This window comes from Pseudopodoces humilis, chromosome 16, assembly GCF_049639895.1.
Source record: "Pseudopodoces humilis isolate 2021_Gansu_Grassland_sample_001 chromosome 16, ASM4963989v1, whole genome shotgun sequence".
Lineage (NCBI taxonomy): Eukaryota > Metazoa > Chordata > Aves > Passeriformes > Paridae > Pseudopodoces > Pseudopodoces humilis.
The window spans coordinates 7,223,497-7,240,811 of record NC_142215.1 but is presented as its reverse complement, the minus strand read 5'-3'; the positions used below and the strand labels follow the sequence as shown (position 1 = coordinate 7,240,811).

Here is a 17,315-nt window from a genome sequence, read left to right as displayed (position 1 = left end):
GGGTGATATCTCTGCCTTTGGGGGTTTTCAACAGTATAAGAATTAACTGGAGCAAATGTAAATACCTGGATGCTCATTAGCTTTGCAGAGGTCTTGCCAGAGAAAAGTGTCTAGGCTTCCTCAAGCCAGTGGTCCCTCTGTCCTGGCAGTCTGTCCTGGCAGTCTGTCCTGGCAGTCTGCCTCCATCTGTGGCCATAAGAGGTTGTGTGCAGTAGACAGGACAGGATAAGGATAAATGGCACCCACTCACCCAGCAAATGTTCCTTCAACCTCCTGTTTTTTCTTAAGCCTTTCTCTCTTCCTTGCCACTGGAGCTGTGTGTCCATCCTCACAGTGCAGAGCTGGGGGCTGGTCCCCATCCAGCAAGAACAGTGACTGTGTGGGATTCCTGTCTCCTGGCCACTTCACACACCCAACTCTGTGCTTTTTGCTTTTTCCTCCCCACAGGGCACACGGCCCAGATGCTATGATCCTCGTGGATGGGCAGCCTCGACAAGCCAAAGGGGAGCTAGGGCTATCCCAGATGCTCCACATCGCTAGCCAGATCGCCTCTGGAATGGTGTACCTTGCCTCCCAGCACTTTGTCCACAGAGACCTGGCCACCAGGAACTGCTTGGTTGGAGCCAACCTGCTGGTGAAGATTGGAGACTTTGGGATGTCAAGAGATGTCTACAGCACTGACTACTACAGGGTAAGGCAGCTGCAGTGGCACTCTGATGCTCAGAGCAAAGGTAGATAGGAAATGTTACAGTAAATCCGTTTTTGGCACCCCTGGGCTCACTTACTTTGTTATTACCTCATTGAAACGTGCACAGAAGTTGATCAGGCATCCCTAAACCATTGTCCTTAATCCTGTTCAGTCCTGGCCGTGCTTCTAGTTCAGACACCCATGCAGATGCCTACACACAGACTCTGTGATACCCCAGCACACAGTCACACGCTTTTGGATGGCTCTGAAATCATTCCATCCTCACTGCCTATTTTTATCCCTTGTTTTTTGAAGACATTGAAAAATTAAAGGTAATCCAGAGAAATGATAAATACTGCAGGCTGTGACCTCTGGTGTTAGACTAAAGAAACTTAATACAGGGACCTAGAGAGAAGGCAACTGAAAGACTGACTGATAAGTGCATAAAATATGGAAGAGGAAATAATAGTCAATTTAGGTTTGACCTCAGAACATTTTCTTTTCCAGCGGGGTCATCATTTAAACAATGGAATAATTTGCCAGGGGTAGGTTGCTGAGAGCCTGTCATTAAAGAAGTTCAGGAAGCAACTAGATAAAAACGCCTGGGTTTAGAGGCTAATCCTGTACTCGTCTCTGGGGAGAGACTCAATGAGCCAGGAATGCCTTTTCAGCCTTTTCTCCTGTGATTTGTGCTCACACTGTTCCCTTGTCTTGCACACTCCCTCTGTACCTGTCTGCACTGTCCTGCCTGCCTGATGGCAGTGTGTTGTTCCAGGAAGAGAAGAGTGTGTTTCCCTTCCCAGCTACAGGAGAAATGTGATATGAGAAATGTTTGCAGCACACTGGAGTAGGAGTTTGTCTCTGGACCATCCACCAGCAGGGAAGGGCTTCTCAGGCTAGGGAGCCATGGTTTCTAGCCTGATACTTGCACAGAAGCTGATTTATTTCTGCTTACAACATGTATGTTTGGCTTTGAGGATGATTTCTCCCAGCTGCCCAAAAAGGAGTGGTCTATTATCTTACCTGACTCGGGGAGTTTTCATTATGTAATAGCTGCCAAGTGCAGTTTCTGTGCTGGGAAAATGTGATCAGCTTTGTGCTGAGACATATCACCTCTCCCAGGCCAGAACACTGGATTGCCACTGGGTTTAATTACCAGTGAGGGAACCAGTGAGAAGTCTTCACTGTGCAGCAGAAAAGCCCATGCTGGGAAAAGGTCTCAGTGCAGCTACTGGGCAGTGATGAGGAAAGAGGAGATGTGGTCCCATTACTGCTGAAACTTCAGGAAAGAACAAGTAGAAAAGAGAAGAGCCCAGAGGAGGATAGAAGCAGCAAGTATGATTACCCAAATTTTTGCCTGCCTTCTTCCCTTCAGCCCTGTTAATCCTGCCCCAACCACAGGCAGTGTCACACTGCTGGAGACAATCCCAGCAGAGCTTGTGCTCCTGCAGCACCAAGAGCTCTCTGTGCAAGGGGAGAAATTGCAGGCTGTTGCCACAGCTGGGAGGGCTGAGATGATCTCCACAGGCCAGTTTATTGTCGTGGGATTTTTCGTCTTCTCTGTGTCCTGTAGCCCTCATCCTGTCTGTGCAAAGTGCTTTGCTGAGGACTGCTCTGTGCTGTCTCATGCAGTGTCCTTAAGTTTCTTTAGTGAACTTTTCTCTGCATACATGTTGCCAGGTATGACTGAAGTAGTAACCAATATTCACCTACTGACCAGAGCAAGAGCTGAGTTTCAGACCACCACAGCCTTTTGTTCTTAGCTGATTTTCCTTTCTTTGTTTTCACTTATTCTCAATATGTTTAAAACTTTTGATCATGAAGCTAGTTCATGTAGACCTTATCTCTGTTGAAGTCCAAAGAAGGTTTCTAACAAAAGAAGGTTCTGATTTCCCATATTTACACTGGTGGCATGAGGGGCAGAGGGTTTACATCACTTGCCCAAGGCCAAAGAAGGAATGGTGCCAAAGTCACAGAGCTGGGAAGCCTCCCCAGGACAGCAAAGAGAATTCCAGGGGCCAGGTGTCCTTCATCCCTCCTCCAGCCACAGCCCAGCCACACTCCTCCCAGAATATGAGCAAAGAAGCTCAAGTGGGAGAACCAAACTGCTCCTTGGTCTCAGCTGTGAAAGCTGGAGATCTGGCTGAAGAGTTGAACTTTCAGACTCTTCAGTGCTGTCCCTGGTCACATCTTTGATCTGCCTGGTGAAGTTTCCCAGTCTGTTTCCCAGGGTTTGTGGATGGCAGCTTTCCCCTTTAGACAGCCTGCCATTGCCAGCAGTGGGACCTGGGGGAAAGTTCTGCTTCAGTTGGTTCTAGAAAACATTGCTTGGTGTGTCCAAGCTGCAGCCCCGGGAGAAGCTGTAATTTGTCATCCTGTGGAAACACAGGGAGAAATCCCACTGCCAGGCTGACACAAAGTGACAGGACTGGGGCTCTGCAAGCAGCCTGGCCTCAGACTGCTGGGTGCCTGTGCTGGCTCCTGCCCAGGCCCTGCAAGCCTGGATAACCGAGTATGTGGATGTATTACCGTGTTCCAGGCTGAGGATTTGTTCCTAGCCATTTCCTTTCTTTCCCATTTTTTAATCTTTTAAGACAAAGAAAGTACACCATCTGGCTCCTGCATTTGTGGGATGCAAAATTGCTTTAACAAAGGTGAACTGCTTAATTTTCTCTTACACACTTGGATACAGAAAACAAACATTTGCGTAACAAAAACAGCAGAGAGGCTCGTTCCCCCTCTCTGCAAGCTCTCCACCCTCTGCCTGAAGACAGATGAACTTTTCCTCCTGCATCACAGAGGGATCCCATCAACTGTTGCCTTTTAACCTCCTTTCAAGAAGACAGGATGGACAGAAAATGGTTGTGGAGGTGGAAGTGGTGGGGAGAGGTGGAACAGCATGTGAGTGGAAAGCGGAGGAACTGGGGAGACAGGGAGAAGTAGCCCAGCTTCTGTGTGAAGAGGGAAGGCGGGGTTGCTGAAGAAGCATTTCTGTGCTGTGTTGTGTAACGTGCTGTGCAATCTTTGGTGTGGGTCTCTGTGGGAAGGCGGGACGGAATATATCCATGCTGGAGAGGAAAGGTTTGGGCGGATTTCATTTTCCTTGTTGTTTTCTCTGAAAAACTGTGTGAGTAGGCGATTTTTTCTAGGTATGACTCAGGACTGTGACAGCAGGGGGTGGGACGCTGCAGGTCAGGGACATTGTGCCTCAGCCAAGCTGAGGGTGGCATGGACACTGCAGCAAGCGAGGCACAGGTGCTGCCCAGTGCTGCCCTGGAGGATGTCACGGAGGCTGTGGGGGACTGTCAGAGCTGGGGGCACCACCAGGGCTGAGATCAGAATCCCCAGCTTCTCTTGCACCCTGCACACTGGGGTTTGAGCCCTTCTGTGGCTCTGGACCCACCCAAGCTTCAGTAATACCCAGATAATTTTCCATTTTTCCCCCAAAATGTGTAATTCAGTTCCAAAACAAAAATCACATGGCGGCTGTCCAGGGAAAGGGCAGTATTTCTTCATTTTCAGATGAGAAAATAGTCTTAATTTGTAGTCAAGACTCCTTAATAACTCCCAAGGTGATGTCCTGTCGTGGGTGGGACATCAGCAGTGAAGACACATGCTAAATAGAGGAAGGATTTCTGTAGACATTAAACCTCATGAAGACATCTCTCTGTCCATATTTCCTCTGTCCTACTCTTCTGGCATCCTGCTCCAAATCCTGGGCTGGGCTTGAAACCTTTCAGGGATTTAGCTCCATCCTTTCACAGAGGTCAGTCCTGAGTGTTCTCCTGGTCATTTCATCATGCAGAGCACACCTGCTTGTCAAAAAAAAAAAAGACATATGCAGGACTTGAAAAAGGCCCTAGAAATACTTTATTTTAATTTTTTTTAAATTTATTTCTAGCAATACAGAGATAAACATAATGACAAAAATGCTCCCTTTTCCGGGTCCTCACCATTCTGCAGAATTGTTTGGATTTGGGAGAAACAAGGTTTGCAGGAAGAAGTAATATCTTTTAATAGAACACACAATATTGTTGTAAGGGGGAGAAAGAATGAATTTTAGGCGCACAAACCCTGAGTTCTTCTTTTTTATTGTTATTTTCTGTTGTATCAGTTGATTTAATAAAAGATTAATATCTCTTCCCATGAACCTTGGCTCTCACACCCTCAGACCATCAGAACCAAAACATTTCTGATATCACTTTGGCCTTAGGTCAATGTTCCTTAAAAAGTCTGCGATCCCTCCTCCTCTGAAGCATGAAGATTTACTGTGTAAACATTTTATTTCTTCTCTTTCTTTAAAATGGCCAACAAAACCCCCATATTCTTGATAATTTTAAGTACCCATTTAAGGTTGCTTTCTGATGACCATCTCCCATCTAAACCATCTCTTACTTTTGTTCTTTTCCTCTGCCATTCAAGATTGGTTTCTTTCTCATGGATACAGCCAGTTATTTTTCCAGTGGAGTTTCCACGTGTGCAATAGATCACTGAGATTTAGCACTGCCTGGGTCGTGCTCCTTTGGAGGCTCATCCAGCATGGTAGATAAGACTAACAGACAAACCTTGCATTGAAACTGGATTTAGTCTGACCCACAGTCCTCTGGACAGAGGGCTCCAAAATAATCACACCATCACTGCTGCTCTGAACACTGCAGAGGCTCAGCTGTATTCTCCCGACTGCTTTTTTGTGCAGGCTTGACAGAGCCCCTTAGAGCTCATGTGGCTCCATCAGCTGCACAGCACCCACTGTCAGCCCCCTGGTGCTTTCCTTGTGGTTTTGCTGTGTAGCTCATGCAGTGTGTGCAGCGTGAGAGGTGGATCCCAGCCCAGGGGAACTGCTGCCCAGCCCTGTCAGCACCAGGATGGAGCCCTGTGATGAGTGTGCTGGGGCTCTGAACCATCACCTGCTAAGGGAAATGCCAGCAGGCACAGGGGAGGAAAGCTCCCTCTGAATTTCTAGCTGGGATGTAGTACTGCCTTGCTTTGGGAAGGAGAATAAGCTGCCACTCTCAGGTTTTATGGTAGACCCAGTGTACACTGGCTGTAAGTCAGCTCTGGACAGAGAGTGAGCCAGACTGTGCACCCAGACTGTCCTCAGGCTCAGTTCAGTGCTGATGGGTGGGGGAGAGCAAGCTCAGTCCCTGGCCACGCTGGGGGATCTCTTGTACAAGGTACAATGTGTGTGTCACATTCAGCTCCCAACATCAGCACCATTCCCAGCACCTCAGCGCTGTGCAGAGGCATCTGTGTGCTGCCTTTTCCTCTTCTAGCCCTTCTCTGGGGTGGAAAATGTGATGTGCTGCTCTCTCTCCATCCTTTCTGGGAAGGTTTTAGGACAGGTTTCACATCTATAAATGTATGTGGTATTAGGAAGAGGACTTAGAAAAGTGTTTTAATTTAATCCTTCTTAGCTTGGATTCTGGAAATATATCTTGCTTTGTCAGACCTACAAGAGTAGGGGCAAAAATAGTCTCATAGTGACCTGGAGATGTGACTGATACAGATGTGCCAGCCAAGCAGAGCCACAGCCTTCCTGTGTGCAAGAGCCTGTGTTTGAAAGTATTACATGCCCTTCTCAACATCTCTTTATTTCATGTACCCCATCACCCCAACCCCTGATTTGTTGTTTCTTTCCTGTTCTTATTGCCATCATTCCCCCTAGATGACATCTGTATGCCTCTTCAGGCGTGGGTGGCTCATGCCATGATGCCTCACAACTGCCCTGACTGGGGTTTTGGGTGCAGAGGAACCAGATTCCTCCTCAGCTGCAGTGGGTTTGGAAAGAGGGGAGGTGAGGGAATGGCTCGATGTGGGTGTGTGGGTGAAGTGTCTCTGTGCCTGTCCTGGTGTGCTCTGCGTGCAGGAAAAGTCAGTGTGATATTGAATGTGCTGGTCTTTGATATCTCTGTGGCTCCTATAAAAACCTCTGCAAATTGAATTTGTGGCACAGCTCCTTATCTCCTGAAAGGAAGATGTAACAGCATCATCTTGTGTTTTAGCCAGACACTTTCCTTCAACACTTCCCCATTTCTGCACTGAGGGAAAAACAAATGTTGAGTCTTTTTTTTCCTCCTGTTTGAAACCTTAAGAGCCCTTCACACAAAGCAGCTCAAGTGCAGAAGAATTAATTGGGGAAATTAGGTTGTGCTGTATTCCTGGCATTTCCTCAGAAACGGTAATTGCCCTAATTCTCCACCCTGTCAAGACCTGCATCCGCACCCTGTTTTCTCCCTCCCCTTTTTCTCAATGTCTACCTGTTGTTCTCCTGCTTGAGTTGCTGTTTTCATGCTGTTGCCATTTATTTCATTCCAGTAATGAGAGGGATGTGGCAGGTGAAGAGCTCTCACAATCTGGTGACATCTTCTTTGAAGCACAGGCACAAAAGAGCGGTTTGTTTTTTGGGAAATAAAAACTCCCTGTTCTGGTACTTGACCTCCACGCTCACCTCTTCTCCTGCTCGGGGTATGTTGCTGCTGTCATTGCAAGTCATTTGGCTCCGAATTTTTGTTTAATGCAGTCTCAATATTCACCTAAACACTGACCTCCAGCTAAATCCCCGTGTTCCCCCCAAACCATCACATACCTACTGAGAGTTTATCAAACTTACCATCTTTCAGTCAAAGCTCAGCCCCATTCCGAGGCATTTGAATTGAGGCTTTTGATTTCTCCCAAACATCAGGCTGAGATCCAGAGGGCTAGGAGTTCAAAGCCTTTCATTTTAGCTTCCTGATGGTGTTTAACCTTCCATTTGCAGAGGTCAAAGATGTAGCCAAACAGGGAGGAATTGTTTGTTGTTCAGTATTTCCCAACCTAAAACACCTGAGGATGTATATGAGAGGTTTGGATTCAACAGAGATGATTCTTCCAGTCCTTGTCCCGGCTGACTGGACTTTGGCTGCTCTAAAAATCTGTCCTGGCTGATCTCTGCTTTCCTGGGATCTGGGGAGGGTCCTGGGAGTAACCAGTCAAGTGCTGGAGCCACCACTGGGGTACTGACACCATTCCCATAAGTTAGAGTCAATTCAGTTCAGAAAGCTGGGCTTGTTTCTCAATGCAGCCAAACTACCCAAGCCTATAACTTCTGCTGTAAAAACTTGAAATAGCAAATTTCCTGCAGGGAAGTTCAGGAGACCTTTCCTTCAAAGCAATTCTCTTTGCATGAAACTTTATTACTGAGGGCAGGATTCTTTCAGGAACTATTTTCAGTGTTCCTTGGCTGCAGCCAACAGATCTAGAGAGGCAAGAGAAGCTGCTTGTGATCCCCATCCATCCTTGAGTAGTTTTTCCCCTCCCCCTGACTGTGAAACTGTTTTTCTTTCCCCTGTTTTAATTTGTTTTGTCCAACTGTGGTTCCCAACACCCGCTAGAGGCTGTCTGCATGCAGTGTGCTCGCTTCCTCCTGCTGTCCCCTCCTGGAACATCCCATTAGCCTGAAAGCTGTGACAGACAAGGAAAAGAGCAAGACAGATTGTCCCATGGTGGGGATCCATCCAAAATGTGTTTCACTGTGCTGCCACCAGAAACAAGGAAGGATTTTGTACATAGTAGGTCAGAGGCACTGATGGTTCTTGGTATTACCAAGGTGGATAAAAATTTAAACTGCATTTAAATTTAAACAGAATTAAACTGTAGCTAGAGCAGATGGTAGAGAACCTTATGCCAGCATATTATTCCAGCTTCATTATTCCAGCACAGGTAGACCAGAAAGAGTGTGGGTTGTGAACTATTCATGCTTTGGGAGGAGCACTGCCACTTAGAGTCCAGAGAGACTGGAACTTGCAAATGTAAAACTCTCCCCTCTCATCGTGTCTAGGTTGTTAAATCCATTTCCTCACTGCAGCCCAGCTGGCCACTGGGCTCCTCCTGCCTTCCCACCTGCAGGACCATGATCTCAGCTCTCCTTTACCATGGGTGCAGCCAGGAGATCTTTTGTGTGGTGACACATTGATCAGGAAAGGTGGGGAGCACCCCAAACCTCAGTGTGATCAGCAAAGAAACTGGAGGCAGAGTAGTTATAAGCCAGTTTAGTGAGGTCATGGATAAATTATGCTTTGCTTCACGACAATCTGAAGGCCTCCCTAAAAAAATTAAAATGCAAGTATCTTCATCAACATCCCTAATTAAGATGCTTGCATGGAAGGAAACCACTGCTTTTCTTTTTTTCCTGCTGATTCCTGCATGGTCAGAGTTTCTCCAGGCTTTCCCCTCCTGATCCCCCCCAGTTTCATAGTCCTGCCTCTGTCACAGCCCCAGCGAGCTCCTTCTCTCCCCCAGCTGGATGGAGAAAGCCCCTATTTGCCAGCAGCTCTATTACCCAGGCTGTTTAGAGCTCGGCTGTCAAAGAGAGCGTGTTCAATGTACAGTCAAGGGGCAACGATGCACAAAATTGCACACACACACACGAAATGGGAATCTTTCCTCAGTGTGTGCTGGGCTTTGAACACTTAAGTGATTCCACCTCTCTCTTCCCCATCCAATTATGTGGGCGACACAAGATAAGATTGCTAAAGGAGTTAGTGAGGGAAATCTTTATACTGCCTAATCAATAGTGTTCTGCTCAGCAGAAGGCATCTCCCCACCCTGGCCTCAGCCATGCTCCTGTTTGCCTTCTGAAAACACAAGTTCACCTCTCTATTTGGAGTGTGGAGACCAAGAGTTAAAGCAGCAGTGTGTCTGTTGAGAAAGGTTGTAGCTAAAGAGTTTCTTTCTTCCTTTAAAAAAAAAAAACAAAACCAAAACCAACAAAACCAAATACATAGAGAGAACCCTGCCAAAGCCACATTTCAGGGTTTTGGAGATGTTTGCTGTGCAGGCCAGAGGGACGGTCTGCTGTATGGTCCTTACAGGACTGGCCAAAACATTATAAGCAAAGATATGCTGGGTGATAATTTTTCTGAGCATCACTGAGCCAAGATGCCAGATTTTATGGGCCACTAGACAGATCCAATATAACAAATCCTCTGTTCCACTGTGGATTCTGAGACCAAATTATCAATTAATGTGAAGCATTATAAAATCCAAATCCCTTTTAGTTCCCTGCAGTCATTAGTGACAAGATACAGCATCTATAGCTCAAATGCTTTGCCAGCATCCCCTGGCAGCAGGGCAGAAACTTCACTCCTATTTTTTTCCAACATATATAAAAAAGCATATGAGATCAGTGGTTTTTACACTCAAATTCAGCTGCCTCTACATATTTACTTAGATGGAGAAATAAATCAGGTTTGGGTTACTCTCCAGGTTAGTTATTTGTTATTGGAATAAATGCATGGTAATAGATCTGACAGAGGGAGATGTTTCCCTTTCAGCTCTGTGTTTGAGGTAGAATTTGCTTTGTTCTGCACTATATTATATTGATGTTTTTTCCCCTCTGCTGGATGACTTCATTTGCTCTGCTTCTTTCCAACGTCCGTGCCTCTGCCACAGCTGGCTTTAGGATGCAGTTTTATGCATAGGCTTTCCTTTTGTTTTCCCCCGACTGTAACACAGAGGCAATTTAAACAACCAGCATGAAACAATTTTCTAAGCCTTTCCCCCCACATTTTCCACCTTTTTGGGAAAGGAGGTGAGTCAGTCATGCAATGGGCAACTCCCCAAGCAGAATGAGCTGCCAGCTACATTCAGCAGCTCAGTTTCCACTGCTGGTGCAGGGTGGGCAGGTGCCCAGGGCAATGACCAGCTGGACACACCCTGAGGCCATATTTTGGGTATTGCCCAGGCAGCTTTCAGCCTGAGTTCCTCAGTAGCACAGCCAGAAGTGTACCCCCAAACCACTGTGTTCACCAACTGCCTTTCCATCTTGGGAGTTTGTCCCAGTGGGAACACAAACATCTCACTGGAAAGTCAGCAGACTTTATGCCTGTCATTACTCTTAATGTGCCCACTGAGATCTCTACCCCCTTTTCCTCTCTCTTATTCCCCAAATCTTTCCTGCTTTGATGCAGAAGAAAATGTAGTGCTGTGTTTCCTGCCCCAGAATTTTGCTTCCCCTGTCCCTTTTTAAACTTCAGTTTTCTGAGTGCTGGCAGGTTTGTGGGTGATTTGAAGCTGTGAGATCAGGTATTTTCTTCCCCAACCTGCGACAATACTGATGGGACAAAGACTTTTGGACCAGGGTAGGGTGATGTGCAAAGTACTTCACTGGGACATTTGGCCCACAATACCCTTAATTCTGGCTGGCCTGAGCTTGTTCAGTGGAGACATCAGGCCTGGGCCTTATTCTGATGGCAATGGCAGATGAGTCCCTGCACCGTGCCCAGGAGGGCTGGCAATGGGCAAGAACCAGGATGCTGAACTACCAGATACAGAGGAAGTGCTCAAGCATCCTAAAATTACTCTTGTTTGGAGAAGAATTCTGAGTCCCTCCAGGGATGACATTCTGTGTGACCATTCCATGTGGCCTCACAGTCCAAGGAGAAGTTTCAGGAGGCTGAGTCCCCCTTGACTCTTGCCCAGCTCACCCTGTCTCTGCACTGGTGCAGGTGATTGTGTGGTGGTGCTCACAGGGGCCAGAGGGTCTCACCTGTGCCATGCCCTCGCAGCAAAGGTTGTGTAGCACTGGGATGCTGCAGCCAGCGAAAGACTTTTGGTTCAGTTAAAGACACACCCTTTCCCTTCTTGTCCCCTTGCTTCATCCCCCCCATCCCTCCCTCCCTCTCTCACCCTTCCCTTCTCTTTTGTTTGTCTCCTTCCCTTGTTTTCACCCATTCACTGTCAGGAAGGGCCGCGTCTGAAGGGCCAGTTCAGCGCAGCGTGGCAGCGACAGAGACTGGCACCGTCGGCAGCTGCAACAGTGAGTGGATCCTGAACCCTGGGGCAGCTGGAAGTGGGGGACTGGTGCTGCTTGGGCATGAAATGACTCGTGGGGTTGAGTGGCTTTGGGAATAGGTCGGGTCTTGTGCGTTTGGCAGTGAAGGGGCTCTTGGCTGTGATGGGAACTGCACACGTTTCTACTACAACCACTCTCCGGGGCTTCTCTGGATGGTCAGATAATATGGGTTGAATGCAGAAGTCCTCAGTGCCACCTTCCTCTGTGGGTGTCCAGGCTGTGTCTGCACTAGTGGGCAGTGTGGGCTGTCCTTGGCCTTGGCAGCAAGTACAGTATGGTTTGTCTCTGTGCAGCTAAAATATCCCATGCCTCCAAGCAGGGTGGCATTTTCACTGCTCACTGGGACTGTCCCTGACCTGTGTTGTCCTCTCAAGAGCTGCTTGGACAGTCAAACTGGCAAGGGCCAGACCATTTGAGTGGTTGGATTGTCACATGCCAGTCCTGATGCCTTTTGTGTGGTCTGGACACATTCTGGGTGTCTGACCATGTGTCTGCAGCTGGGATTGAGTGGATGTCACCCAACACTTCCTACTGCTGCTCCCATCCCTCGGCCAGAGGAGAGGCAGTGAGGGGTTGCTGTGAGTTTGAAGCTCTGACAGAGCAAAGGACTTTGATTCTGCCAAGGGTGTGGCAGCCACATGAGCTGTGTGAGCCTGCTGAGAGCTGGTGACACCTCTGTTCCCCCTGCCCTCCCTGCCTCAGAGCAAAGCCAGCATCCTGTGGTGCTCTCTGCAGGACCCTCAGCTCAGTGTCCCCAGCTGTCACAAGCCTCCTTCAGAAAGCTGCAGGGCTGCTAAGGCTGAGCTGCAGGAGCCTGAGAGAGGAGCAAATATGCAGCTTGGTTGTCCTATGGGATTTTTCTGCTGGAGCACAAGGAAAAGCTCTGTTGATCCAGAAAGTTGGGGAGTCTTTGCTTGAGTTTCTTTTGTAAGTGGATGGAGCTAACCCACCCTAAGACACTGCACAGAGCAGTTATGACCCACCATGGTTTCAGGCAGGAACATGATGGCTTCCACACTTTATTTCCAAATAGCTTCCCCGTGCCAGCAGTCCCAGAGATGAGCATAAATATTTGCAAAGTAGGCAAATATGGGATAAATCACCTGGGTCATTACCCCAGCCTGCCTGTGGCTCTGTGAGGGGAGCTGTTTGCTCCTCGCCAGGTGATGCTGTCCCACAACGAGTGTCAGGACCACTCCTCCTGCTCCAGAGAATGCCTACAGCACCTGAGTGGATCTTGCAAATCCTTCCAGGGGTTGGTGATAGAGCAAGGCTCTGGCACCTCCTGACTTGTTGCTAGAACCAAATGGGAGTGTGAGTTCAGATATTGCTGATTTTGCAGGGGATATGTCAGCAGATAAGATTTGCCACTGAAAGGTGATTTTGTTACACTTATGCCTTTCTGAGCCAAAATTGAATTGTGGGGTGTGGATGGGAATTTAGTTCTAAGCACTGATGTAATTTTGTATCCTTGGCCCTGAAGGCAGTTTTTAAAAAAATTATTTTCCCCTGTGCCCTGACACTATTTTGTTGCCTTTGAATCATGTCCTTACGACAGAACAGATACTGGGGCTGACCTTTGCAATGTGACAAAATAATATGTGACTTCTTTATAGCTCTTTTCATTCAAAATGCCTGGCACACTATGAATCTGATCTTGCAACCACTTGCCACTGGGCCTAGCACTCACTGCTCCAAGCAATCCCTGGGGAAGCCAGAGGAGCACAGAAGTGCTACACCTGGTATTACTCGCAGGATCAGGCCCTGGAGAAATTCACATCTGTGAATAACCACATTTTGGAGAGAGAAAGCCTTATCCTGTCACTTATCATTTTTATTTGCTATCAGAATGCCATGCCCAGCACTAACAGCCTCCCCTTGGCTACAGTGTCATGGCAGGTGATGGTGGGGAAGTGTTCATCACTATTATCTACCACCCTGTTCCTTTTTTTAAATTATTTTTTCCCAGTTCTAAAAGCCTGTTGATTAGTAAACTCCTTTAGCTTATCCTGCACCATTTAATCCTGCAGAAATCACAGCATTCTATCTTATTAGGAAGTAGGAATTAAAGAATTAAAACCATTAAGGGGAAAAAAAGAACAACTTTCCCTGGGCATCAGTTCTGAAAAAACTTTGCCCTTGTACCTTTAAAAGCCCCAAGCTCACCCCTGAGTGCTTGATGAAGGATGGGAATCCCAGATCTGTGAATGCTTGGGCTGAAAACTTCTTTGTGCTCTGCTATGCCTGTTTTGAAGGGAGAGCAGAGCCAGGTGCAGGGAGAAGAGTGCATCAGTGAGATCCCAGACCTGGACTGTGCTGCAGGTCCCTTCCCTGCTACTGATGTCCTCTGCCACCATAGGAAATTCAATTAGTTCTGTGGCTCAGATTGGCATTGTTAGAGAGTGATCCCTGTTCGTGCTCACCAAGGAGATTCACATGAAAATAAGATTGCAAGGGACACAGTCATTACAATGCTGGAAAACAGGTAAGTAGCTTAGCAATATGTAGGGAGTCTGTGAGCTGAGACATTTGAGTTATGGGTTCACAGAGAGTGAATTTTGGGAGTCCTCAGTGGCTGGAAAATGCAAAGAAGGAAGGAGGTAGGATCCTTGCACCCACCTCTGTCTGGTTTGCTCAAGATCCATAGAACCAGAAAAGAGAACTGCTCCACCCTCTTGTTGATGAGAATTGGCTAAATCTGGGGATAGAGACTCACTAATCATCATCAGGTACCTACATGTTTCACCACTGTTTGCCATCTGCACAACACTGCATCCCCACCACACCCTTAAAAACTCCTTTGAAAAATTACTTCATTAGGAGTAAAGAGATCTGAAAGGGATTCCCTGGATCATCAAACCCAATCCCCTGTTGCATCAATCATATCAGATTTATCCTTTTCATAATCAAGCACCACTATTAAATGTGCTCCTAAGGGGAAGAAGACAGTCCCAGAGTCTCATTGCTTTAAATCCTAGCTGCCCCTGATTTCCAGTCTATGCTTAGTCATGGCCCATTTGTTAAACAGCAGGTACCTGGCACAGAAGCAAGAAATTTAACACAGTTTTATTAAAATAACCACCCAGAAATCCTCGCCGCAAAAAAATGCTGAGGTTGCAAAAGAGAATTTGCAAGGTCGGGTAATGATAATGGGGAGGCCTGAGCTCACTCTTGCCTCTGCCTCGTGGAACAGACTTCACATAATCACCTGCCGTTAAGCCTGAGTGATCCAGGTGAGGAACAAGGCAAAAGTACTCACAGAACAAAGGAAGCTTTTTGCTATTCTTCACCATCATATTCATTGTGTAACCCTCTGTCTCTCTTGCCAGGTGTAACTAACGCTGAGCTCAACATTTGGCTATTTTCTTCCTTTTGCTGACAGGCTTTTCCCTGCCATTTATAGCTTCACTGTACGAGCCATTACCTGTGCAGCATTTTTGAGAAGTCAGTGAATTCACAGAATCATGGAATTGTTTGCATTGAAAGGGACATTAAAGACATCTAGTCCCCGTGCCCTGCTATGGGCAGGGACACCTTCCACTGGACCAGGTTGCTCAAAGCCTCATCCACCCTGGTCTTGAGCACTTCCAAGGGTGGAGTTTCACTGTCCTGTTTTGCACATTAGGAGAGGAATTCCAGAGCTATCAGCCTAACCAATCCATGGTGCTTCAAGGGCAACTTTCCCCCTGCAAAATGCCCCTGCTTTGTCCAGTGCAGTCTGATTGACTCCAAACCATGCTAGTGCTGCCCAGGCAGAGGAAGGTGGCTGGTGCAGCAGCCTGCAGCATGCATTATATGCCATGAAAATGATGGGATGCTCTAAACCCATGATTTGCCCAGTTCATCTGAGTGCACAATGAATGGACAGGGGGAGAAATTGGTGAGTACAGGCTCAAGTGTAAAAACTCAGTGTTACCCATGAGGAGTGATGACCCAGCCCAGCTGTGACCCAATGGCACATGGAGGTGCTGCTTAGCTCAATCCACTGCTGCACATGGCCAGAGTGACTAAAGAGGAGGGATCCTTTGCCAAAAGTGGGTTTGGAACTAGGACACTGCAATCTCATGTTTGCTTATTTAACTTGGCAGGTATTCAAGTGAAACAGGCATGGAGGGGAGGTATCAGGTACCCACGTGTAGGATTTTAAGTTTCTATTTCAGTGCTTATGCTTGGAAAAGAAATGCAAGCAGACCCTCTCATCCTCCTTTTTCTTTTTTTTTAAAGCACTATTTAAATGTCATAATAATCATATAGTGCCCATCTTAATGTGCTGAACAAATTAAAATATTTTATTAGTCTATAATCTGAAAATCATTACTGTGCTTACCATAAAAAACTGCAGGTCTTCAGAGGGAATGATGTCAGTGGGTCTGAAATGAATACAAATATATTTTTTTTGCCATGAAGATAGCAGGGGCCAGACATACAGCCCCCAGCCCCAGGGCAGCAGGCTGTTAGAATGGGAGGGAATTAAATGTATCTCACAGTGGGGAGGGAGAAAATGATCTCTTGGCTGATTTTCCTGGAGTTTTGCAGGGTGAATGCCAGGGTCTGTGCCTGGCTGGTTGGGATGGTTTCAGAGGAAAGCATTGGTGCTGTTCACACCCACCTCCCTTGCAGTGAGGGTAAGGAAGTGGTCCAGACAGCTCATCCCCATCATGCTCGAAACCTCTGGCTCCATCCTGCTTCCACTGACAGCACAGGTGCCTGTTCCCCTCAGGCATCCACGTGCCCCTGGTGCCCCCTTCCTCCTGCAGATGGTTCTGGATTTGTCTCCCCAGATAACTGCTGCCTAACAGGTGGGAGACAGCTGCATCCAGCTCTAAGAAAGCAGCCCATTCCCAGTGTCCCTGGCAGCTGGCTCCTGGAGAGGCCAGGTGACACTGAACACTCCCAGAGCAGTGGCTCCTGAGTTCCTTGTCCTGCCCAGAGCCAGTGGACTTCTGCTGGTTATTCCTCACCTCCTTGGGTGAGTGTCAGATGGTTCAAAGATTAATTACCTTTTAACTGGCTCTACTTCCATCTCTGTGGAAGGCTGCAGTGGAAAAGACAGGAGTACTGGGATCATTTACCCTGGTATTACACAGCAGATTACCCTGTACTTACGAGGTCACCAGTTACTGTGTAATTAGCCCTCCAACGCAGGGAAGTTGGCGATAGGCTTCCAAACCACTCTTCCTCCTGGTGCCAGAGAAGCAGAGGGATGGCAGCAAAGTGCAGGCTGAAGCCTCATTAGGTGCATTTAAGGCTGTTAAATAGTTTTAAATTCAAGCTGGGGGAGGTGCAGTGAGAGGCTAGCAAGGCCACCTGTACCTGTCAGAGAAAGGGAGCGAAAAACCCCAGAGCAGTTTGTCTAGGAAGTGCAGGAAAGCCAAAACAGAAAGGAGGGTTGTGAGGGAGCTCTGTGTGCCAGGTGGCTGAAAGACAAAAGGCTTTTACTCTCCAAGTGTCACCAGGGACAGCTTTGCCAGTGGTGAAGGACTCTGCTGAGCCAGAGACCCTCTCCATGTCCCATGACCATCCCATGAGATGGTGTTCATGGAGCCATGGAGGATGCTGCAGGATCAGGACAATGCCTCTTACTCCAGATTGCTCTCCTCCATTTCTCACGTGCGCCCAAATCAAACATCTACTCACAGAGCATTTGGAAGAATGACAAATGCCCTTCATTATCAAGCGGAAATTTCAATGGCAGCTCGTTGCATCTCTTGAGTGGCTAATTCTGATTCTCCAAGCTCATTCTGATCAATATACAGCAAGCAGTGCTGTAAAGTGAGATTGTACCCACCCCAGGCC

The 17,315-nt window shown here is 47.5% G+C and overlaps 1 protein-coding gene across 5 annotated transcripts in view; it reads left to right on the top strand.

Moving 5' to 3' along the window:
* Nucleotides 1–17,315, top strand: part of NTRK3 (neurotrophic receptor tyrosine kinase 3) — a 204,160-nt gene that overhangs the window by 171,986 nt on the left and 14,859 nt on the right. For 4 of the 5 annotated variants that reach the window (XM_005521588.3, XM_088063101.1, XM_088063099.1 and 1 more), the window contains exons 15-16: nt 448–691; nt 11,409–11,483. In XM_005521588.3, the coding sequence (XP_005521645.1) occupies nt 448–691; nt 11,409–11,483 (319 nt within the window). The remainder of the gene's footprint in view (nt 1–447; nt 692–11,408; nt 11,484–17,315) is intronic. The other variant, XM_005521589.3, reaches the window with a different exon arrangement.